Source organism: Mesoplodon mirus (assembly GCF_964341445.2).
Source record: "Mesoplodon mirus genome assembly, contig: HAP1_SCAFFOLD_29, whole genome shotgun sequence".
In the NCBI taxonomy this organism is placed as follows: Eukaryota; Metazoa; Chordata; class Mammalia; order Artiodactyla; family Ziphiidae; genus Mesoplodon; species Mesoplodon mirus.
Genome location: NW_028295817.1, coordinates 3,271,131 through 3,298,016, shown reverse-complemented (window position 1 = coordinate 3,298,016; position 26,886 = coordinate 3,271,131). Strand labels below are relative to the sequence as shown.

General features: G+C 44.1%; 1 protein-coding gene and 1 pseudogene across 2 annotated transcripts; both read left to right on the top strand.

The window, feature by feature from the left end:
• The first annotated feature begins 1,260 nt into the window (after positions 1-1,260).
• Positions 1,261-6,952, top strand: LOC309797306 (transcription initiation factor TFIID subunit 1-like). Its single transcript, XM_082645916.1, has one exon. It carries the CDS (start codon positions 1,287-1,289, stop codon positions 6,945-6,947), a length of 5,661 nt encoding a protein of 1,886 aa, XP_082502042.1. The 5' UTR covers positions 1,261-1,286; the 3' UTR covers positions 6,948-6,952.
• Positions 6,953-7,427: 475 nt separating this feature from the next.
• On the top strand, positions 7,428-8,548 carry LOC309797307 (intraflagellar transport-associated protein-like; annotated as a pseudogene). The gene has a single exon. The product of its transcript is annotated as an intraflagellar transport-associated protein-like (transcript).
• Positions 8,549-26,886: the final 18,338 nt, after the last annotated feature.

The following is a 26,886-nucleotide window of genomic DNA, read 5'->3' as shown; positions in this document are numbered from 1 at the left end:
TTTGTCTTTGCAATGCTCCATAAACATTGTAATCACAATGTTCCATGCCTTTCTCATCACAATGCTCCATTACCCCTGTCGTAAAAATGCTCCATGACACCTGGCATCACAATGTTCCACGGCCTTGTCATCACATGGCTCCATGACCCTTGTAATCACAATGCTCCACGCCTCCTGTAATCACAATGCTCCATGTCCTTGTCACCACAAAGCTCCATGACACATGTCATCAGAATGTTCCATGGCCTTCTCATCAAAATGCTCCATGCCCTTGTCATCACAATACACCATGTCCAATGTCATCACAATAATCTATGAAACTCGTCAGACCAATGCTCCATGCCCCTGTCATCACAATGCTCCATGCACTTTTCATCACAATGCTCCGTGACTCCAGTCATCACAATGCTTCATAACGTTTGTCATCACAACGGTCCATGCCCGCGTCATCACAAGGCTCTGTGACCTTTGTAACCACAATGCTCCATGAACTTTTCATCACAATTCTCTGTGACCCTTGTCATCACAATGCTCCATGTCTTTGTCAGAACAATGCTCCATGACCATTGTCTTCACAATGTGCCACGCATATTTCATCACAATGGTCCACAAACTTGTCATTGCAATGCTCCATAAACATTGTAATCACAATGCTCCATGCACTTCTCATCCAAATGCTCTCTCACCAGAAATATCACAATGTTCCATCATAGTCATCACAATACTCCCTCACCCCTGTAATCACAATGTTCCATGACCCCTGTCATCACAGTGCTACATACCCTTATCATCACAATGTTCCATGACCCCTGACATCACAATGTCCATATCCCCTGTCATCAAAATGCTCCATGACACTTTTCATCCCAAAGCTCCATGACCCCTGGCATCACAATGTTCTACAACCCCTGTAATCAAAATGTTCCATTACACGTTTCAACAAATTGCTGCATGACCCTTTCACTAAATGCTCCCTGCCTTTCTCATCACAATGCACCACACACTTGTCATCAAAATACTCCATGACATTTGAAATAAAAAAGCTCCATGACCCTTGGCATCACAGTGCTCCATGTCATTGTCATCACAATGCTCCATGAACCCTCTCATCACATTGCTCCATGCCCTTGTCATCAAAAAGCTCCATGACACTTGTCATCACAATTCACCATGTGCTTGTCATCACAGTGCTCCACAATCTTGTCATCACAATGCTCCTTAAAATTTGTCATCACGAGAGTCACTGAACTATGAGAATCACTTCTGGGCCACGTTGTTTCCGGCATATGGGGCAAGACTGGGATTTGCTGTTCTCCAAAGCGGCTGCCAGCAGCGCTGCCGCCATCATGTCAGATACGGACAGCGATGAAGATTCCGCTGGAGGCCGCCCATTTTCTTTAACCGGTTTCCTTTTCGGCAACATCAATGGAGCCGGGCAGCTGGAGGGGGAAAGCGTCTTGGATGATGAGTGTAAGAAGCACCTGGCAGGCCTGGGGGCTTTGGGTCTGGGCACCCTGATCACTGAACTCACAGCAAATGAAGAATTGATTGGGATTGACGGTGCCCTCGTAAATGATGAAGGATGGATCAGGAGTACAGAAGATGCTGTGGACTATTCAGACATTAATGAAGTAGCAGAAGATGAAAGCCGAAGATACCAGCAAACAATGGGGACCTTGCAGCCCCTTTGCCATGCAGATTATGATGAGGATGACTATGATGCTGATTGTGAAGACATTGATTGCAAGTTGATGCCTCCTCCACCTCCACCCCCAGGACCAATGAAGAAGGATAAGGACCAGGATGCTATTACTGGTGTGTCTGAGGATGGAGAAGGCATCATCTTGCCCTCCATCATTGCCCCTTCCTCTTTGGCCTCAGAGAAAGTGGACTTCAGTAGTTCCTCTGACTCAGAATCTGAGATGGGACTTCAGGAAGCAACACAGGCAGAATCAGAGGATGGAAAGCTGACCCTACCATTGGCTGGGATTATGCAGCATGATGCCACCAAGCTGTTGCCGAGTGTCACAGAACTTTTCCCAGAATTTCGTCCTGGGAAGGTGTTACGCTTCCTACGTCTTTTTGGACCAGGGAAGAATGTCCCATCTGTTTGGCGGAGTGCTCGGAGAAAGAGGAAGAAGAAGCACCGTGAACTAATACAGGAAGAGCAGATCCAGGAGGTGGAGTGCTCAGTAGAATCAGAAATCAACCAGAAATCTTTGTGGAACTATGACTACGCTCCACCACCACCTCCAGAGCAGTGTCTCTCTGATGATGAAATCACAATGATGGCTCCTGTGGAGTCCAAGTTTTCCCAGTCAACTGGAGATACAGATAAAGTGACAGACACCAAACCAAGAGTGGCTGAGTGGCGTTATGGTCCTGCTAGACTGTGGTATGATATGCTAGGTGTTCCTGAAGATGGCAGTGGGTTTGACTATGGCTTCAAACTGAGAAAGATGGAACTTGAACCTGTGATGAAATGTAGAATGATGGAGGACTTCAGGAAACTTGAGGAAAGCAGTGGCACTGATCTTCTGGCTGATGAAAACTTCCTGATGGTGACACAGCTGCATTGGGAGGATGATATCATCTGGGATGGAGAGGATGTCAAACACAAAGGGACAAAACCACAGCGTGCAAGCTTGGCCGGCTGGCTTCCTTCCAGCATGACTAGGAATGCCATGGCTTACAATGTTCAACAAGGTTTTGCAGCAACCCTGGATGATGACAAACCTTGGTACTCCATTTTTCCCATTGACAATGAGGAGTTAGTGTATGGACGCTGGGAGGACAATATCATTTGGGACGCCCAGGCCATGCCCCGGCTCTTGGAGCCTCCTGTTTTGACACTTGATCCCAATGATGAGAACCTCATTTTGGAAATTCCAGATGAAAAGGAAGAGGCTACTTCTAACTCCCCCTCCAAGGAGAGTAAGAAGGAATCATCTCTGAAGAAGAGTCGAATTCTGTTAGGGAAAACAGGAGTCATCAAGGAGGAACCACAGCAGAACATGTCTCAGCCAGAAGTGAAAGATCCATGGAATCTCTCCAATGATGAATATTACTACCCTAAGCAACAGGGTCTTCGAGGCACCTTTGGAGGAAATATTATCCAGCACTCAATTCCTGCTGTGGAATTACGGCAGCCCTTCTTTCCCACCCACATGGGGCCCATTAAACTACGGCAGTTCCATCGCCCACCTCTGAAGAAGTACTCTTTTGGGGCACTATCTCAGCCAGGTCCCCACTCAGTCCAGCCCTTGCTAAAGCACATCAAAAAGAAGGCTAAGATGAGAGAACAAGAGAGGCAAGCTTCAGGTGGTGGAGAGATGTTTTTCATGCGCACACCTCAGGACCTCACAGGCAAAGATGGAGATCTTATTCTTGCAGAATATAGTGAGGAAAATGGACCATTAATGATGCAGGTTGGCATGGCAACCAAGATTAAAAACTACTATAAGCGGAAACCCAGAAAAGATCCTGGAGCCCCAGATTGTAAATATGGAGAAACTGTTTACTGCCATACATCTCCTTTTCTAGGCTCACTCCATCCTGGACAATTACTGCAGGCATTTGAGAACAATCTTTTTCGTGCTCCAATTTATCTTCATAAGATGCCAGAAACTGACTTCCTTATCATTCGCACAAGACAAGGTTACTATATTCGGGAATTAGTGGATATTTTTGTGGTTGGACAGCAGTGCCCCTTGTCTGAAGTTCCTGGGCCCAACTCCAAAAGGGCCAATACACATATTCGAGACTTTCTCCAGGTTTTTATTTACCGCCTGTTCTGGAAGAGTAAAGATCGGCCACGGCGGATCCGAATGGAAGATATAAAAAAAGCCTTTCCTTCCCATTCAGAAAGCAGCATCCGGAAGAGGCTAAAGCTCTGCGCTGACTTCAAACGCACAGGCATGGACTCAAACTGGTGGGTGCTGAAGTCTGATTTTCGTTTACCAACTGAGGAGGAGATCAGGGCTATGGTGTCTCCAGAGCAGTGCTGCGCTTATTATAGCATGATAGCGGCAGAGCAGCGGCTGAAGGATGCTGGCTATGGTGAGAAGTCCTTTTTTGCTCCAGAAGAGGAAAATGAGGAAGATTTCCAGATGAAGATTGATGATGAGGTTCGCACTGCTCCTTGGAACACCACAAGGGCCTTCATTGCTGCCATGAAGGGCAAGTGTCTCCTGGAGGTGACTGGGGTGGCAGATCCCACAGGGTGTGGTGAAGGATTCTCCTATGTGAAGATTCCAAACAAACCAACACAGCAGAAGGATGATAAGGAGCCTCAGCCAGTGAAGAAGACAGTGACAGGAACAGATGCAGACCTCCGTCGCCTTTCACTGAAAAATGCCAAGCAACTTCTACGTAAATTTGGCGTGCCTGAGGAAGAGATAAAAAAGTTGTCCCGCTGGGAAGTGATCGATGTAGTACGCACAATGTCAACAGAACAGGCCCGCTCTGGAGAGGGGCCCATGAGTAAATTTGCCCGTGGATCAAGGTTTTCTGTGGCTGAGCATCAAGAGCGTTACAAAGAGGAATGTCAGCGCATCTTTGACCTGCAGAACAAGGTTTTGTCATCAACTGAAATCTTATCAACTGACACAGATAGCAGCTCAGCTGAAGACAGTGACTTTGAGGAGATGGGAAAGAACATCGAGAACATGTTGCAGAATAAGAAAACAAGCTCTCAGCTGTCACGTGAGCGGGAGGAGCAGGAGCGGAAGGAACTGCAGCGGATGCTACTGGCAGCAGGCTCAGCAGCATCAGGAAACAATCACAGAGATGATGACACAGCTTCTGTGACTAGCCTAAACTCTTCTGCCACTGGCCGTTGTCTCAAGATTTGTCGCACATTTCGCGATGAAGAGGGGAAAGAATATGTTCGCTGTGAGACCGTCCGAAAGCCAGCTGTCATTGATGCCTACGTGCGTATACGGACCACAAAAGATGAGGAATTCATTCGTAAATTTGCCCTTTTTGATGAGCAGCATCGAGAAGAGATGCGAAAAGAACGGCGGAGGATTCAAGAGCAACTGAGGCGGCTTAAGCGAAACCAGGAAAAGGAGAAGCTTAAGGGTCCTCCTGAGAAGAAGCCCAAAAAAATGAAGGAGCGTCCTGACCTAAAACTGAAATGTGGGGCTTGTGGTGCCATTGGGCACATGAGAACAAACAAATTTTGCCCCCTTTATTATCAAACAAATGCTCCACCTTCCAACCCTGTTGCCATGACAGAGGAGCAGGAGGAAGAGTTGGAAAAGACAGTCATTCATAATGATAATGAAGAACTTATCAAGGTTGAAGGGACCAAGATTGTCTTAGGGAAACAGCTAATTGAGAGTGCAGATGAGGTTCGCAGAAAATCTCTGGTTCTCAAGTTTCCTAAGCAGCAACTTCCTCCCAAGAAGAAACGGCGAGTTGGAACCACTGTTCACTGTGACTATTTGAATAGACCTCATAAGTCCATTCACCGGCGCCGGACAGACCCCATGGTGACATTGTCATCCATTTTGGAGTCTATCATCAATGACATGAGAGATCTTCCAAATACGTACCCTTTCCACACTCCAGTCAATGCAAAGGTTGTAAAGGACTACTACAAAATTATCACCCGACCAATGGACTTACAAACGCTCCGTGAAAATGTGCGTAAACGCCTTTACCCATCTCGGGAAGAGTTCAGAGAGCATTTGGAGCTAATTGTGAAAAATAGTGCAACCTACAATGGGCCGAAGCACTCATTGACCCAGATCTCTCAATCCATGCTGGATCTCTGTGATGAAAAACTTAAAGAGAAAGAAGACAAATTGGCTCGTTTAGAGAAAGCTATCAACCCCTTGCTGGATGATGATGACCAAGTGGCATTTTCTTTTATTCTGGACAACATTGTCACCCAGAAAATGATGGCAGTTCCAGATTCTTGGCCATTTCATCACCCAGTTAATAAGAAGTTTGTTCCAGATTATTACAAAGTGATTGTCAGTCCAATGGATTTAGAGACCATACGTAAGAATATCTCCAAGCACAAGTATCAGAGTCGGGAGAGCTTTCTAGACGATGTCAACCTTATTCTGGCCAACAGTGTTAAATACAATGGGCCTGAAAGTCAGTATACCAAGACTGCTCAGGAGATTGTGAACGTCTGTTACCAGACATTGACTGAGTATGATGAGCATTTGACTCAACTTGAGAAGGATATTTGCACAGCCAAAGAAGCAGCTTTGGAGGAAGCAGAATTAGAAAGCTTGGACCCAATGACCCCAGGGCCTTACACACCTCAGCCTCCTGATTTGTATGATACCAACACATCCCTCAGTATGTCTCGAGATGCCTCTGTATTTCAAGATGAGAGCAATATGTCTGTCCTGGATATTCCCAATGCCACTCCAGAAAAGCAGGTGACACAGGAAGGTGAAGATGTAGATGGTGATCTTGCAGATGAAGAGGAGGGAACTGTGCAACAGCCTCAAGCCAGTGTCCTGTATGAGGATTTGCTTATGTCTGAAGGAGAAGATGATGAGGAAGATGCCGGGAGTGATGAAGAAGGAGATAACCCTTTCTCTGCTATCCAGCTGAGTGAAAGTGGAAGTGACTCTGATGTGGAATCTGGTGGGATAAGACCCAAACGGCCCCGCCTGCTTCAGGAGAACACAAGGATGGGCATGGAAAATGAAGAAAGCATGATGTCCTATGAGGGAGACGGTGGGGAGGCTTCTCATGGTTTGGAGGATAGCAACATCAGGTCCTCAGCAACACAGCTGTCATGGTGTAGAAGCAGAAAAGGAACCACAAAAGGTACTTTAAAAGACTGGCCAGAGAAGTATGAGGAAAACGGATACAGTTTTTGGGGACGCCAAAGGAGAATTTCAGAGGATGGAATGGTCAGCAATGTCCAGTATTTGCAGAAAGGCTGCTTCTGCTGCTCAGGTCATTGCTCTTTTTGATACTTCAGCAGCACCCCGTCTCCCCCTTTGAAGGGATGTAAGAGAGCTTCCAGGTGAGAGGGAGATGAGCCAGGTCGAGGATCTCGGGCAAGCTGTCTACTTCTGATGTCGTCGTCTTCTCGCCCTGGTGTGCGTGTAGTTTCTCCTTTGTTGGATCATTGTTTTGAGGTGATTTTGAGGTCAGCCATCCTCTCTATGGGCCACTCCAGTGCAGGGGCCCTTTGTGAGTGGAAATTAATCGAAGAGTCAATTCCCTTCAGTTTCGCTGTGCATAAGCTAGTTAAGAGTACCTGAAAAGGGTCCTCCTGTCCATTATAACTTCTCCAGTATGCATAATCCCCTGGTTGCAGGTCATGGGGCATCTGATCTTCACCCAAAGAAATTACTGAGATAAGCTTCAGAAACAAGCTTAGAGTATCCTTTAATAATTCAATTAAGCTTTAAATTAATTTAACATAACAGCAAAGAACTATGTGAGAGATGAGTCTTAGTAACTACAAATCTCCATTAACAAAACTGGGATTTAAAAAAAAAAAAAAAAAAAAAACTGGGGAGTTTGTCTCTGTGGCTCCGCGAGAGGAGTCTGTGAATAAAGACGCCGAAAACACGAAGGGACTAAATGGGAGCCAAGACGTAAAACTAGCGAAGGAGAGAGAATGTGGCTTCATGAATAGGAATGCCTGCCAGATACCAGAACTGGAGGTGATGGATGAAGATCGGCATATTGAAGAAGTCTTGGATAAGTTTGTTAATTGTCACGAGCAAACATATGAAGAATTTCTGAGCACTTTTGCTCATCTTTCAAAAGATAATGTGACCAAAAGAGGAGCCTTTGGAACCAACTCTTCAGAAAACAATTTTCCTTCAGTAAAATTTACTCAGAGAAATGAACCAAATGATCACCATCTCAGCAATAAAGCCATCTTTCTTCGTACTTCGTCACAGTGTTCAGAAGAGGAACAGATAGTGATGGATGAAGGCCAAAAAGTTGGCAGTTCCTTTCAAGGTGATCTGAATCAGGCAGGAAAGGTGAAGGTAGACACCTTCCTTGATTTAGAAGATTTGGACTTGGATGAAGACATTAAGCCCCAAATGATTTTGCTGCTGCTTCCAGGAGAGGTGGAGCAGGACATGAGCATGAGTGTTCCTTCTTACATTCCTTCTGTGGCCCAGCCTCTTACCTCTGAAGTGAAGCCAAGGCCCACTGGAAAAGGAGCAGACAAACAAAGATAGTCGGAGGTGAAGTTCGGCTGTTCTCACTTGATGAAGAATTTGATTATGATGCTGTGATTCTAACCCCCAAGTTCAGTCCTGCAGAGATAGATGCTATCAAAGAGCTATGTGAGCAAAAGAAAAAGAGCACAGACTTAGAGAATCCCCGGGACTGATCCACCAAGACATCTTCGTGTTTATTTTTATCTTGTTCTTATTCGAGCAACATTAGCATAAAATATATACCTACTATAAAAAAAAACTGGGATTTAACATTCATTGAAAAATCCTTTTCTCTCTAAAATTACCCTCTTTTCTACTAAATGTAACCAAATTAAGAATCAATGGATTGCAAAATAAGTGTGGTCTCAATAAACTTGGTTTGATGATTTATTATAAAAAAAAAAAAAAAAAAAAAAAAAAAAAAATTTGTCATCACAATGCTCCATGCACTTCTCATCAAAATGCTCTCTCACCACTGATATCACAATGCTACATCACTCTGTGTCACAATACTCCCTCACACCAGTCATCACAATGTTCCATGACTCCTGTCATCACAATGCTACATGCACATATCATCACAATGTTCAACGACCCCTAACATCACAATGTTCCATAACACCTGTCATCAAAATGTTCCATGACACTTTTCATCAAATTGCTCCATAACCCTGACATCAGAATGCTCCCTGCCCTTCTCATCACAATACACAACGCACTTGCCTTCAAAATGCTCCATGACCTTTGTCATCACAAAGATCCATGACCCTTGGCATCACAATGCTCCATATGCTTGTCATCACAATGCTCCATGACACATGTCATCAAAATGCACCATGCGCTTGTCATCACAGTACTCCACAATTTTGACATCACAATGCTCCTTAAAATTTGTCATCACAATGCTCCATGCACTTCTCATCAAAATGCTCTCTCACCACTGATATCACAATGCTACATCACTATTTGTCACAATACTCCCTCACCCCAGTCATCACAATGTTCCATGACTCCTGTCATCACAATGCTACATGCACATATCATCACAATGCTCGATGACCCCTGACATCACAATGTTCCATAACAACTGTCATCAAAATGTTCCATTACACTTTTCATCAAATTGCTCCATGACCCTGACATCAGAATGCTCCCTGCCCTTCTCATCACAATGCACAACGCACTTGCCATCAAAATGCTCCATGACCTTTGTCATCACAAAGATCCATGACAATTTGCATCAGAATGCTCCATGACCTTTTTCATCACAATGCTCCATGAATGCTCTCATCACATTGCCCTATGCCCTTGTCATCACAAAGCTCCATGCCACTTGTCATCACAATGCTTGATGACCTTCTTATCACAATGCTTCATGCCCTTGTCATTACAATCCTGCTTGACCCATGTATCATAGAGTTCCTTACCCTTGTCATCACAATGCTCCATGCACACTCTCATCACAATAATCCATGAAACATTTCGGACCAATGTTCCATGCCCTTCTCATCACAATGCTCCATTACCCCTGTCATAACAATGCACCATGACAACTGCCATCACAATGTTCCACGGCCTTGTCATCACAATGCTGAAGAACCCTCTAATCACAATGCTCCATGCCCTTGTCATCACAAAGCTCCATGACGCATGTCATCAGAATGTTCCACGGCCTTCTCATCACAATGCTCCATGCCCTTGTCATCACAATGCTCAAAGACACCTGTAAACACAATGCTCCATGCCCCTTTTCATCTCAATGCTCCATGAACACTGTCATCACAATGCACCATGCCCATCATCATAATGCTTCAGGCTATTGTCATCACAATGAAATCAATATTCTCCATGACCTCTGTCATCATAATGCTCCAAACACTTGTGATCACAATGTTCCATAACATTTATCATCACAACACCCCATGACGCTCATCATCACAATTATCCATGGTCTTCTCATCACAATGCTCCATGATCTTTGTCATCACAATGCTCAATACACTTGTCATCACAATGCTCCCTGACACTTGTCGCCAGTATGCTCCTTGAATCCTGTCATGACAAGGTTCCATGGCTTTTTAATCACAATTATCCATGCCCTTTTCATCACAATGCTCCAAGATCCCTGTAATCACAATGCTCCATGACCTTGTCATCAAAAAGCTCCATGACGCTTATCATCAGAATGCTTCATGGCCTTCTCCTCACAATGCTCCATGCCCTTGTCATCACAATGTTCCAAGACCCCTGTAATCACAATGCTCCATGCCCCTTTTCATCATTATGCTCCATGAAACTTGTCATCACAAGGCTCCATGGTTTTCTCATCACAATGCTCCAGGACCTTGTCATCACAATGTTTCTCGACCTTGTCATGAAAATTTTCAATGGCCCTTGTCATCATAATGCTCCACGCCCTAATCATCACAATGCTCTATTATATTTTTCATTACAATTCTCAATTACATTTGGCAAAACAATGCTCCATGCCATTGTCATAGCAATGGACCATGACATATGTCATCACAATGCTCCCTGACACCTCTCTTCACAATATTCCATGACCTTCTCATCACAATGCACCATGCCCACTGTCATCACAATAATCTGTGAAACTTGTCAGACCAATGCTCCATGCCCCTGTCATCACAATGCTCCATGCCCTTGTCACCAAAATGCTCCATGACCCCTGTCATCACAATGCTCCGTGACTCCAGTCATCACAATGTTTCATAACGTTTGTCATCACAATGGTCCATGCCCGCGTCATCACAAGGCTCTGTGACCTTTGTAACGACAATGCTCCATGAACTTTTCATCACAATTCTCTGTGACCCTTGTCATCACAATGCTCCATGTCTTTGCCTGAACAATGCTGTATGACAATTATCATCACAATGTGCCAAGTGCATTTCATCACAACGGTCCACAACCTTGTCATTGCAAAGCTCCATAAACCTTGTAATCACAATGGTCCATGCACTTCTCATCAAAATGCTCTCTCACCAGAGATATTACAATATTCCAACAATAGTCATCACAATAATCACTCACACCTGGAATCACAATGTTCCATGAATCTGTCATCACACTGCTACATCCCCTTATCATCACAATGTTCCATGACCCCTGATATCACAATCTTCCATAACCCCTGTGAAGAAAATGCTCCATGACCCGTTTCATCCCAAAGCTCCAAGACCCCTGACATCACAATGTTCTATAAACCCTGCCATCAAAATATTCCATTACATTTTTATCAAGTTGCTGCATGACCCGGTCATCAAAATGCTCCCTGCCCTTCTCATCACAATGCACCATGCCCTTGTCATCAAAATGCTCAATGACTTGTCATCACAAAGCTCCATGACCCTTGGCATCACAATGCTCCATGTCATTGTCATCACAATGCTCCATGAACCCTCTCATCACATTGCTCCATGCCCTTGTCATCACAAAGCTCCATGACACTTGTCATCACAATGCTCGATGCCTTTCTCATCACAATGCTACATGCCCTTGTCATTACAGTCCTGCATGACCCATGTATCATAGTGTTCCGTACCCTTGTCATCACAATGCTCCATGCCCACTCTCATCACAATAATCCATGAAACATTTCAGACCAAGGTTCCATGCCCTTCTCATCACAATGCTCCATTACCTCTGTCATAACAATGCACCATGACCCCTGACATCACAGTGTTCCAAGGCTTAGTCATCACAAGGTTCCATGCCACTTGTCATCACAATGCTGAAGGCCCCTGTAATCACAATGCTCCTTGCCCTTGTCATCACAAAGCTCCATGACTCATGTCATCACAATGCTCCAAGACCTTTGTAAACACAATACTCCATGCCACTTTTCATCTCAATGCTCCATGAACCCTGCCATCACAATGCACCATGCCTATCATCATAATGCTTCAGGCTATTGCCATCACAATGAAATCAATATTCTCCATGACCTCTTTCATCATAATGCTCCACACACTTGTGATCACAATGTTCCATAACATTTATCATCACAACACCCCATGACGCTCATCATCACAATTATCCATGGCCTTCTCATCACAATGCTCTATGACCTATGTCATCACAATTCTCAATACACTTGTCATCACAATGCTCACTGACACTTGTCGTCAATATGCTCCTTGAACCCTGTCATGACAAGGCTCCATGCCTTTTTCATCACAATGATCCATGCCCTTTTCATCACAATGCTCCAAGACCCATGTAATCACAATGCTCCATGCCCTTGTCATCACAAAGCTCCAGGACGCATGTCATCAGAATGCTCCATGGCCTTCTCATCACAATGCTCCATGCCCTTGTCATCACAATGCTCCAAGACGCTTGTAATCACAATGCTCTATGACCGTTTTCATCTCAATGCTCCATGAACCCTGTCATCACAATGCACCATGCCCATCATCATAATCTTTCAGGCTATTGTCATCACAATGAAATCAATATTCTCCATGAGCTCTGTCATCATAATGTTCCAAACCCTTGTGATCACAAGGTTCCATAACACTTATCATCACAACACGCCATGACGCTCATTATCACAATTATCCATGGTCTTCTCATCACAATGCTCCATGAAATTTGTCATCACAATGCTCAATACACTTGTCATCACAATGCTCCCTGACACTTGTCGCCAGTATGCTCCTTGAACCCTGTCATGACAAGGCTCCATGACTTTTTCATCACAATAATCCATGCACATTTCATCACAATGTTCCAAGATCCCTGTAATCACAATGCTCCATACCCTTGTCATCAAAAACACCACGACGCAGGTCATGAGAATGCTTCATGGCCTTCTCATCACAATACTTCATGCCCTTGTCATCACAATGCTCCAAGACCCCTGTAATCACAATGCTGCATGCCCCTTTTCATCAGAATGCTTCATGAGACTTGTCATCACAAGTCTCCATTGTCTTCTCATCACAATGCTCCAAGACCTGTCATCACCATGCTCCATTCCCTTGTCATCACAATGCTCCATGACCCCTGTCATCACAATAATCCATGAACATTTTCAGCACAATGCTCCAGGACCTACTCATCACAATGCTCGATGGCCAATATCATCACAATGCTCGACGACCACTGTCATCATAACACTCCATGACACCTGACAACACAATGATCCGGGACTCTTTTCATCACATTGCTCCATTCCCTAGTCATCACAATGCTCTATGTCCCCTGTCATCACAACACTCCATGAACAATTTCAGCCCAGTGCTCCATGACCCTTGTCATCACAATGATCCATGCGCTTGTCATCACAGTGCTCCATGACACATTTCATCACAATGCTCCATGCCTTTGTCAGCAAAATGCTACATGACCTTGTCATTACAATGCTCTATGCGCTTGTCATCACAATACTCCATTTCCATTGTCATCACAATCCTCCATGAAACTTGGGATCACATTGCTTCATGCCCTTGTCATCACAATGATCCATGCTCCTTGTAATCAAAATGATCCATGACATCTGTCATCACAATGCTCCAAACTTTTGTGATAACAATGTTCCATAGCACTTGTCATCACAACGCTCCATGATGCCTGTCATCACAACACCCCATGCCCTTTTCATCACAATGCTCCCTGACATTTGTCATCACAATTCTCAATACACTTGTCATCACAATGCTCCCTGACACTTGTCATCAGAATGCTCCTTGAAACCTGTCACGAAAAGGCTCCATGACTTTTTCATCACAAAGCCGCATGTGGTTTACATCACAATGCTCCATGCCATTGTCATCAAAATACTCCACAAGCTTGTCATCAGAATGCTCCATGACCCTTGTCATCACAATTCTCCATGCACTTGTCATCACAATGCTCCCTGACACTTGTCGCCAGTATGCTCCTTGAATCCTGTCATGACAAGGTTCCATGGCTTTTTAATCACAATTATCCATGCCCTTTTCATCACAATGCTCCAAGATCCCTGTAATCACAATGCTCCATGACCTTGTCATCAAAAAGCTCCATGACGCTTATCATCAGAATGCTTCATGGCCTTCTCCTCACAATGCTCCATGCCCTTGTCATCACAATGTTCCAAGACCCCTGTAATCACAATGCTCCATGCCCCTTTTCATCATTATGCTCCATGAAACTTGTCATCACAAGGCTCCATGGTTTTCTCATCACAATGCTCCAGGACCTTGTCATCACAATGTTTCTCGACCTTGTCATGAAAATTTTCAATGGCCCTTGTCATCATAATGCTCCACGCCCTAATCATCACAATGCTCTATTATATTTTTCATTACAATTCTCAATTACATTTGGCAAAACAATGCTCCATGCCATTGTCATAGCAATGGACCATGACATATGTCATCACAATGCTCCCTGACACCTCTCTTCACAATATTCCATGACCTTCTCATCACAATGCACCATGCCCACTGTCATCACAATAATCTGTGAAACTTGTCAGACCAATGCTCCATGCCCCTGTCATCACAATGCTCCATGCCCTTGTCACCAAAATGCTCCATGACCCCTGTCATCACAATGCTCCGTGACTCCAGTCATCACAATGTTTCATAACGTTTGTCATCACAATGGTCCATGCCCGCGTCATCACAAGGCTCTGTGACCTTTGTAACCACAATGCTCCATGAACTTTTCATCACAATTCTCTGTGACCCTTGTCATCACAATGCTCCATGTCTTTGCCTGAACAATGCTGTATGACAATTATCATCACAATGTGCCAAGTGCATTTCATCACAACGGTCCACAACCTTGTCATTGCAAAGCTCCATAAACCTTGTAATCACAATGGTCCATGCACTTCTCATCAAAATGCTCTCTCACCAGAGATATTACAATATTCCAACAATAGTCATCACAATAATCACTCACACCTGGAATCACAATGTTCCATGAATCTGCCATCACACTGCTACATCCCCTTATCATCACAATGTTCCATGACCCCTGATATCACAATCTTCCATAACCCCTGTGAAGAAAATGCTCCATGACCCGTTTCATCCCAAAGCTCCAAGACCCCTGACATCACAATGTTCTATAAACCCTGCCATCAAAATATTCCATTACATTTTTATCAAGTTGCTGCATGACCCGGTCATCAAAATGCTCCCTGCCCTTCTCATCACAATGCACCATGCCCTTGTCATCAAAATGCTCAATGACTTGTCATCACAAAGCTCCATGACCCTTGGCATCACAATGCTCCATGTCATTGTCATCACAATGCTCCATGAACCCTCTCATCACATTGCTCCATGCCCTTGTCATCACAAAGCTCCATGACACTTGTCATCACAATGCTCGATGCCTTTCTCATCACAATGCTACATGCCCTTGTCATTACAGTCCTGCATGACCCATGTATCATAGTGTTCCGTACCCTTGTCATCACAATGCTCCATGCCCACTCTCATCACAATAATCCATGAAACATTTCAGACCAAGGTTCCATGCCCTTCTCATCACAATGCTCCATTACCTCTGTCATAACAATGCACCATGACCCCTGACATCACAGTGTTCCAAGGCTTAGTCATCACAAGGTTCCATGCCACTTGTCATCACAATGCTGAAGGCCCCTGTAATCACAATGCTCCTTGCCCTTGTCATCACAAAGCTCCATGACTCATGTCATCACAATGCTCCAAGACCTTTGTAAACACAATACTCCATGCCACTTTTCATCTCAATGCTCCATGAACCCTGCCATCACAATGCACCATGCCTATCATCATAATGCTTCAGGCTATTGCCATCACAATGAAATCAATATTCTCCATGACCTCTTTCATCATAATGCTCCACACACTTGTGATCACAATGTTCCATAACACTTATCATCACAACACCCCATGACGCTCATCATCACAATTATCCATGGCCTTCTCATCACAATGCTCTATGACCTATGTCATCACAATTCTCAATACACTTGTCATCACAATGCTCACTGACACTTGTCGTCAATATGCTCCTTGAACCCTGTCATGACAAGGCTCCATGCCTTTTTCATCACAATGATCCATGCCCTTTTCATCACAATGCTCCAAGACCCATGTAATCACAATGCTCCATGCCCTTGTCATCACAAAGCTCCAGGACGCATGTCATCAGAATGCTCCATGGCCTTCTCATCACAATGCTCCATGCCCTTGTCATCACAATGCTCCAAGACGCTTGTAATCACAATGCTCTATGACCGTTTTCATCTCAATGCTCCATGAACCCTGTCATCACAATGCACCATGCCCATCATCATAATGTTTCAGGCTATTGTCATCACAATGAAATCAATATTCTCCATGAGCTCTGTCATCATAATGTTCCAAACCCTTGTGATCACAAGGTTCCATAACACTTATCATCACAACACGCCATGACGCTCATTATCACAATTATCCATGGTCTTCTCATCACAATGCTCCATGAAATTTGTCATCACAATGCTCAATACACTTGTCATCACAATGCTCCCTGACACTTGTCGCCAGTATGCTCCTTGAACCCTGTCATGACAAGGCTCCATGACTTTTTCATCACAATAATCCATGCACATTTCATCACAATGTTCCAAGATCCCTGTAATCACAATGCTCCATACCCTTGTCATCAAAAACACCATGACGCAGGTCATGAGAATGCTTCATGGCCTTCTCATCACAATACTTCATGCCCTTGTCATCACAATGCTCCAAGACCCCTGTAATCACAATGCTGCATGCCCCTTTTCATCAGAATGCTTCATGAGACTTGTCATCACAAGTCTCCATTGTCTTCTCATCACAATGCTCCAAGACCTGTCATCACCATGCTCCATTCCCTTGTCATCACAATGCTCCATGACCCCTGTCATCACAATAATCCATGAACATTTTCAGCACAATGCTCCAGGACCTACTCATCACAATGCTCGATGGCCAATATCATCACAATGCTCGACGACCACTGTCATCATAACACTCCATAACACCTGACAACACAATGATCCGGGACTCTTTTCATCACATTGCTCCATTCCCTAGTCATCACAATGCTCTATGTCCCCTGTCATCACAACACTCCATGAACAATTTCAGCCCAGTGCTCCATGACCCTTGTCATCACAATGATCCATGCGCTTGTCATCACAGTGCTCCATGACACATTTCATCACAATGCTCCATGCCTTTGTCAGCAAAATGCTACATGACCTTGTCATTACAATGCTCTATGCGCTTGTCATCACAATACTCCATTTCCATTGTCATCACAATCCTCCATGAAACTTGGGATCACATTGCTTCATGCCCTTGTCATCACAATGCTCCATGCTCCTTGTAATCAAAATGATCCATGACCTCTGTCATCACAATGCTCCAAACTTTTGTGATCACAATGTTCCATAGCACTTGTCATCACAACGCTCCATGATGCCTGTCATCACAACACCCCATGCACTTTTCATCACAATGCTCCCTGACATTTGTCATCACAATTCTCAATACACTTGTCATCACAATGCTCCCTGACACTTGTCATCAGAATGCTCCTTGAAACCTGTCACGAAAAGGCTCCATGACTTTTTCATCACAAAGCCGCATGTGGTTTACATCACAATGCTCCATGCCATTGTCATCAAAATACTCCACAAGCTTGTCATCAGAATGCTCCATGACCCTTGTCATCACAATTCTCCATGCACTTGTCAGCACAATGCTCCCTGACCCTTGTCATCACAATGCTCCAAGCCATTGTCATCACAATGGGCCTTTACATATGTCATCACAATGCTCCCTGACACCTCTCTTCACAATATGGCATGACCTGGTCATCACAATGCTCCATGCCCTTGTCATCACAATGCGCCATTCTAAATGTCATCGCACTAATCCATGAAACTTATTAGACCAATGTTCCATGCCCTTGTCATCACAATGCTCCATGCCCTTGTTATCACAGTGCTCCATGACGCCAGAAATCACAATGCTCCGTGACTCGAGTCATCAAAATGTTCATGACCTTTGTCATCACAATGGTCCATGCCCTCGTCATCAACAGTCTCTGTGACCTTTTTAACCACAATGCTCCATGAACTTTTCCTCACAATGCTCTTTGACCCTTGACATCACAATGCTCCATGTGCTTGTCAGCACAATGCTCCATGACACATGTCATCACAATGCACCATGCACTTGGCATCACAGTGCTCCACAATCCTCTCATCACAATGCTCCTTAACATTTGTCATCACAATGATCCATGCACTTCTCATCAAAATGCTCTCTCACAACTGATATCACAATGCTACATCATTATTTGTCACAATACTCCCTCACCCCTGTCATCACAATGTTCCATGACTCCTGTCATCACAGGGCTACATGCACTTATCATCACAATGTTCGATGACCCCTGACATCACAATGTTCCATAACACCTGTCATCAAAATGTTCCATGACACTTTTCATCAAATTGCTCCATGACCCTGTCATCAGAATGCTCCCTTCCTTTCTCATCTCAATGCACAATGCCCTTGTCTTCAAAATGCTCCATGACCTTTGTCATCACAAAGATCCATGACCCTTGGCATCACAATGCTCCATTTCATTGGCATCACAGTGCTCCATAAACGCTCTCATCACATTGCTCCATGCCCTTGTCTTCACAGAGCTCCATGACACATGTCATCAGAATGCTCCATGGCCTTCTCATCACAATGCTCCATGCCCTTGCCATCACAATGCTCCACTACACTTGTCATAACTATGCTCCATGACCCATGCCATCACGATGTTCCATGGCCTTGTCATCACAAAACTCCATGACCCTTCACATCACAATGCTCCAAGAACCCTGTAATCACAATGCTTTATGCACCTTTTCATCTCAATGATCCATGAATTCAGTCATCACAATGCATCATGCCCATCATCATAATTCTTCATGCTATTGTCATCACAATGAAATCAAAATGCTCCAAGACCTCTGTCATAGCAATGCTCCAAACCCTTGTGATCACAATATTCCATAACCCTTGTCATCACAATGCCCCATGACACTCGTCATCACAATTATCCATGGTCTTCTCATCACAACGCTCCATGACCTTTGTCATCACAATGCTCAATACACTTGTCATCAAAATGTTCCCTGACAGTTGTTGTCTGTATGCTCCTTGAACCCTGTCATGACAAGGCTCCATGCCTTTTTCATCACAATGATCCATGCCCTTTTCATAACAATGCTCCAAGATCCCTGTAATCACAAAGCTCCATGCCCTTTTCATCAAATGCTCCATGACGCATGTCATCAGAATTCTTCATGGCCTTCTCCTCACAATGCTCCATGCGCTTTTAATCACAGTGCTCCAAGACCACTGTAATCACAATGCTCCATGCCCCTTTTCATCAGCATGCTTCATGAGCCTTGTCATCACAAGTCTCCATGGTCTTCTCATCACAGTGCTCCAGGACCTTGTCATCACCATGTTCCATTCCCTTGTCTTCACAATGCTCCATGACCCGAGTCATCACAACACTCCATGAATATTTTCAGCCCAGTGCTCCATGACACTTGTCTTGACAATGATCCATGCCCTTGTCATCCCAGAGCTCCATGACCACTGTATTCACAATGCTCCGTGACACTTGTCATCACAGTGCTCCATGACACATGTCATCACAATGCTTCATGCCTTTGTCAGCAAAATGCTACATGACTTTGTCATTACAATGCTCTATGCAATTGTCATCACAATACTCCATTTCCATTGTCATCAGAATCCTCCATGAACCTTGGGATCACATTGCTTCATTCCTTTGGCATCACAATGCTTCATGCACCTTGAAATCAAAATGATCCATGACCTCTGTCATCACAATGCTCCAATCCCTTGTGATCACAATGTTCCATAACACTTGTCATCACAACGCTCCATGATGCCTGTCATCACAATACTCCATGCACTTTTCATCACAGTGCTCCATGACCTTTGTCATCCCAATTCTCAATACACTTGTCATCACAATGCTCCCTGACACTTGTCATCAGATTGCTCCTTGAACACTGTCACGAAAAAGCTCCATGCCTTTTTAATCACAATGCCCCATGCCATTTTCATAACAATGCTCCATGCCATTTTCATCAAAATACTCCACAAGCTTGTCATCAGAATGCTCCATGACCCTTGTTATCACAATTCTCCATGAACTTGTCAGCACAATGCTCCCTGACCCTTGTCATCACAATGCTCCAAGCCATTGTCATCACAATGCTCCATAACCTTTGTCATCAGAATCCTTCATGACACTTGGCATCACAATGCTACATGCCATTGTCATCACAATGGGCCATTACATATGTCATCACAATGCTCCCTGACACCTCTCTTCACAATAATGCATGACCTGGTCATCACAATGCTCCATGCCGTTGTCATCACAATGCGCCATTCCAACTGTCATCACAATAATCCATGAAACTTATTAGACCAATGTTCCATGCTCTTGTCATCACAATGATCCATGCCCTTGTTATCACAATGCTCCATGACCCCTATCATCACAATGCTCTGTGACTCAAGTCATCACAATTCTCCATGACCTTTGTCATCACAATGGTCCATGCCCTCATCATCAACACTCTCTGTGACCTTTTTAAGCACAATGCTCCATGAACATTTCATCACAATGCTCTTTGACACTTGTCATCACAATGCTCTATGCCTTTCTCAGGACAATGCTCCATGCCCTTGTCATCAGATTGCTCCATGACCCCTGTCATCACAATGCTCCGTGACTCCAGTCATCACAATTCTTCAAAACATTTGTCATCACAATGGTCGATGCTCACGTCATCAAAATGTTCTGTTACCTTTGTAACCACAATGTTCCATGAACTTTTCATCACAATGCTCCGAAACCCTTGTCATCAAAATGCTCCATGCCTTTGTCAGAAAAATGCTCCTTGACCCTTGTCATCATAATGCTCCAAAACCCCTGTAATCACAATGCTCCATGCCCTTGTCATCACAAAGCTCCATGACAAATGTCATCAGAATGTTCCATGGCTTTCTCATCAAAATGATCCATGCCCTTGTCATCAAAATGCTCCCAGACCCCTGTAATCACAATGCTCAATGCCCCTTTTCAAATCACTGGTCCATTAACCCTGTCATCACAATGCATCATGCCCATCATCATAATGCTTCCAGCTAATGCCAGCACAATGAAATCAAAATTCTCCATGACCTCTGTCATCACAATGCTCCATGACCCCTGTCATCACAATACTCCATGAACATTTTCAGCCCACTGCTCCATGACACTTGTCATCACAATGATCCATGCACTTGTCATCCCAATGCTCCATGACCCCTGTATTCACAATGCTCTGTGACGCTTGTCATAACAGTGCTCCATGACAGCTGTCATCACAATGCTTCATGCCTTTGTCAGCAAAATGCTACATGACCTTGTCATTACAATGCTCTATGTGCTTGTCATCACAATACTCCATTACCATTGTCATCACAATCCTCCTTGAACCTTTTGATCACATTGCTTCATGCCTTTGTCATCACAATGCTCCATGCTCCTTGAAATCAAAATGATCCATGACCTCTGTCATCACAATGCTCCAAACCCTTGTGATCACAATGTTCCATAAAACTTGTCATCACAACGCTCCATGATGCCTGTCATCACAATACTCTATGCCCTTTTCATCAAAATGCTCCATGACGTTTGTCATCACAATTCTCAATACACTTGTCATCACAATGCTCCCTGATACTTGTCGTCAGACTGCTCCTTGAACCATGTCACGAAAAGGCTCCATGCCTTTTTCATCACTATGCCCCATGCCATTTTCATAACAATGCTCCATGCCATTTTCATCAAAATACTCCACAAGCTTGTCATCAGAATTCTCCATGACCATTGTTATCACAATTCTCCATGCACTTGTCAGCTCAATGCTCCCTGACCCTTGTCATCACAATGCTCCAAGCCATTGTCATCACAATGCTCTATTACATTTATCATCAGAATCCTCCATGACACTTGGCATCACAATGCTCCATGCCATTGTCATCACAATGGGTCATTACATATGTCTTCACAATGCTCCCTGAGACCTCTCTTCACAATACAGCAAGACCTGGTCATCACAATGCTCCATGCCCTTGTCATCACAATGTGCCATTCCAATTGTCATCAAAATACTACATGGAACTTATTAGAACAATGCTCCATGCCCTTGTCATCACAATGCTCCATGCCCTTGTTATCACAATGTTCCATGACCCCTGTCATCACAATGCTCCGTGACTCCAGTCATCACAATGCTCCATGACCTTTGTCATCACAATGGTCCATGCCGTCATCATCAACAGTCTCTGTGACCAATTTAACCACAATGCTCCATGAACATTTCATCATAATGCTCTTTGACTCTTGTCATCACAATGCTCTATGCCTTTCTTATCACAATGCTCCATGCCCTTCTCATCACAATGCTCCATGACCCCTGTCATCAAAATGCTCCGTGACTCCAGTCATCACAATTGTTCATAATATTTGTCATCACAATGGTCAATGCCCGCGTCATCACAAGGCTCTGTGAGCTTTGTAACCACAATGCTCCATGAACTTTTCATCACAATGCTCCGTGACCCTTGTCATCAGAATGCTCCATGCCTTTGTCAGAAAAATGCGCCATGACCCTTGTCATCACAATGGGCCACGCACATTTCATCCCAACGGTCCAGAAATTTGTTATCGCAATGCTCCATAAAACTTGTAATCACAATGCTCCATGCCCTTCTCATCACAATGCTCCATTACACCTGTCATAACAATGCTCCATGACCCCTGCCATCACAATGTTCCACGGCCTTTTCATCACAAGGCGCCATGACACTTTAATCACAATGCTCCAAGACCCCTGTAATCAAAATGCTCCATGCCCTTGTCATCACAAAGCTCCATGACACATGTCATCAGAATATTCCATGGCCTTCTCATCAAAATGCTCCATGCCCTTGTCATCACAATGCTCCCAGACACCTGTAATCACAGTGCTCCATGCCCCTTTTCCTATCAATGGTCCATGAACCCTGACATCACAGTGCATCATGCCCATCATCATAATGCTTCTGGCTATTGTCAGCACAATGAAATCAAAATTCTCTATGACCTCTGTCATCACAATGCTCCATGACCCAAAGCATCACAGTACTCCATGAACATTTTCATCACAATGCTCCATGACCCTTGTCATCACAATGATCCATGCCCTTCTCATCCCAATGCTCCATGGCCCCTGTATTCACAATGCTTCTTGACGCTTGTCATCAGATTTCTCCATGACACCTGTCATCACAATGCTCCATGACTTTGTCAGCAAAATGCTACATGACCTTGTCATTACAATGCTCTAAGTGCTTGTCATCACAATACCCCATTACCATTGTCATCACAATCCTCCATGAAACTTTTGATCACATTGCTTCATGCCTTTGTCATCACAATGCTCCATGCTCCTTGAAATCAAAATGATCCATGACCTCTGTCATCACAATGCTCCAAACCCTTGTGATCACAATGATCCATAACACTTGTCATCACAACGCTCCATGATGCCTGTCATCACAATACTCCATGCACTTTTCATCACAATTCTCCATGACTTTTGTCATCACAATTCTCAATACAATTGTCATCACAATGCTCCCTGACACTTGTCGCCAGTATGCTCCTTGAAACCTGTCACGAAAAGGCTCCATGCCTTTTTCAACACAATGCCCCATGCCGTTTTCATCACAGTGCTCCACGCCACTGTCATCAAAATTCTCCACAAGCTTGTCATGAAAATGCTCCATGACCCTTGTCATCACAATTATCCGTGCACCTGTCAGCACAATGCTCTCTGACCCTTGTCATCTCAATGCTCCAAGCCATTGTCATCACAATGCTCCATTACCTTTGTCATCACAGTCCTCCATGACACTTGGCATCCCAATGCTCCATGCCATTGTCATCACAATGGGCCATTACATATATCATCACAATGCGCCCTGACACCTCTCTTCACAATACTGCATGACCTGGTCATCAAAATGCTCCATGCCCTTGTCATCACAAATCGCCATTCCAAATCTCATCGAATAATCCATGAAACTTATTAGACCAATGCTCCATGCCCTTGTCATCACAATGCTCCATGCCCTTCTTGTCACAATGCTCCATGACCCCTGTCATCAAAATGTTCCGTGACTACATTCATCAAAATGCATCATGACCTTTGTCATCACAATGGTCCATACCCTCATCATCAACAGTCTCTGTGACATTTTTAACCACAATGCTCCATGAAGTTTTCATCACAATGCTCTTTGGCCCTTGTCATCGCAATGCTCTATGACTTTCTCATCACAATGTTCCATGACCATTGCCATCACAATGCTCCATGCGCTTGTCAGCACAATGCTCCATGACACATGTCATCACAATGCTCCATGCGCTTGTCATCAGAGTGCTCCACAATCTTGTCATCACAATGCTCCATAAACCTTGTCATCACAATGCTCCATGCGCTTCTCATCACAATGCTCTCTCACAACTGATATCACAATGTTACATCACTATTCGTCACAATACTCCCTCACCCCTGTCATCACAATGTTCCATGACTCCTGTCATCACAATGCTACATGCATTATCATCACAATATTCGATGACCACTGACATCACAATGTTACATAACCCCTGTCATCAAAATGCTCCATGACCATTTTCATCAAAATGCTCCATAACCCGTGACATCACAATGTTCCATAACCCCTGTCATCAAAATATTCCATGACATTTTTCATCAAATTGCTCCATGACGCTGTCATCACAATACTTCCTGCCCTTCTCATCACAATGCAAAAGGCCCTTGTCATCAAAGTGCACCATGACCTTTGTCATCACAAAGATCTATGACCCTTGGCATAACAATGCTCCAAGTCATTGTCATCACAATGCACCATGAACGCTCTCATCACATTGCTTCATGCCCTTGTCATCACATAGCTCCATGACACATGTCATCAGAATGCTCCATGGCCTTCTCATCACAGTGTTCCTTTCCCATGCCATCACATTGCTCCATTACCCCTGTCATAACAATGCTCCATGACCCCTGCAATCACAATGTTCCACGGCCTTGTCATCACAAGGCTCCATGACACTTGTCTCCAATATGATCCAAGACCCCTGTAATCACAATGATCCATGCCCCTTTTCAACACAATGCTCCATGAACCCTGTCATCACAATGCCTCATGCCCATCATCATAATGCTTCATGCTATTTTCAGCACAATTAAATCAAAATTTTTCATGACCTCTGTCATAACAATGATCCAAACACTTGTGATCACATTATTCCATAACACGTGTCATCACAATGCCACATGACGCTCGTCACCACAATTATCCATGGTCTTCTCATCACAATGCTCTATGACTTTTCTCATCACAATGCTCAATACACTTGTCATCACAATGCTCCCTGACACTTGTCGTCAGTATGCTCCTTGAACCCTGTCATGACAAAGCTCCATGCCTTTTTCATCACAATGATCCATGCCCTTTTCATCACAATGCTCCTAGAACCCTTTAATCACAATGTTCCATGCCGTTGTCATCACAAAGCTCAATGACGCATATCTTCAGAATGCTCCTTCGCCTTCTCCTCACAATGCTCCATACCCATGTCATCACAATGTTCCAAGACCCCTGTAATCACAATGGTCCATGCCCCTTTTCATCAGTATGCTCCAAGAGATTTGTCATCACAGTGCTCCATGGTTTTCTCATCACAATGCTCCAGGACCTTATCATCACAATGCTTCATGACATTGTCCTGAAAATTCTCAATGGCCCTTGTCATCATAATGCTCCAAGCCCTAGTCCTCACAATGCTCCATTATATTTGTCATCACAATCCTCCATTACATTTGGCATCACAATGCTCCCTGCCTTTGTCATCGCAATGGACCATGACATATGTCATCACAATGCTTCCTGACACCTATCTTCACAATACTCCATGACCTTCTCATCACAATGATCCATGCCCTTGTCATCACAATGCACCATGTCCCCTGTCATCACAGTAATCTATGAAACTTTTCAGACCAATGATCCATGCCCCTGTCATCAAAATGCTCCGTGCCCTTGTCATCACAATGCTCCATGCTCTTGTCATCACAGTACTTCATGACCCCTGTCATCACAATGCTCCGTGACTCCAGTCAACACAATGCTTCATAAGATTTGTCATCACAATTGTCCATGCCCGCGTCATCACAAGGCTCTTTGACATTTGTAACCACAGTGCTCCATGAACTTTTCATCACAATGCTCCGTGATCCTTGTCATCACAATGCTCCATGCCTTTGTCAGAAAAATGCTCCATGACCATTGTCATCACAATGTGCCATGTGCTTTTCATCACAACGGTCCACATATTTGTCATAGAAATGCTCCATAAACCCTGTAATCACAATGCTCTATGCACCTTTTCATCTCAATGAACCATGAACCCTGTCATCACAATGTTCCCTGCCCTTCTCATCACAATGCACAACGCACTTGTCATCAAAATGCTCCATGACCTTTGTCATCATAAAGATCCATGTCACTAG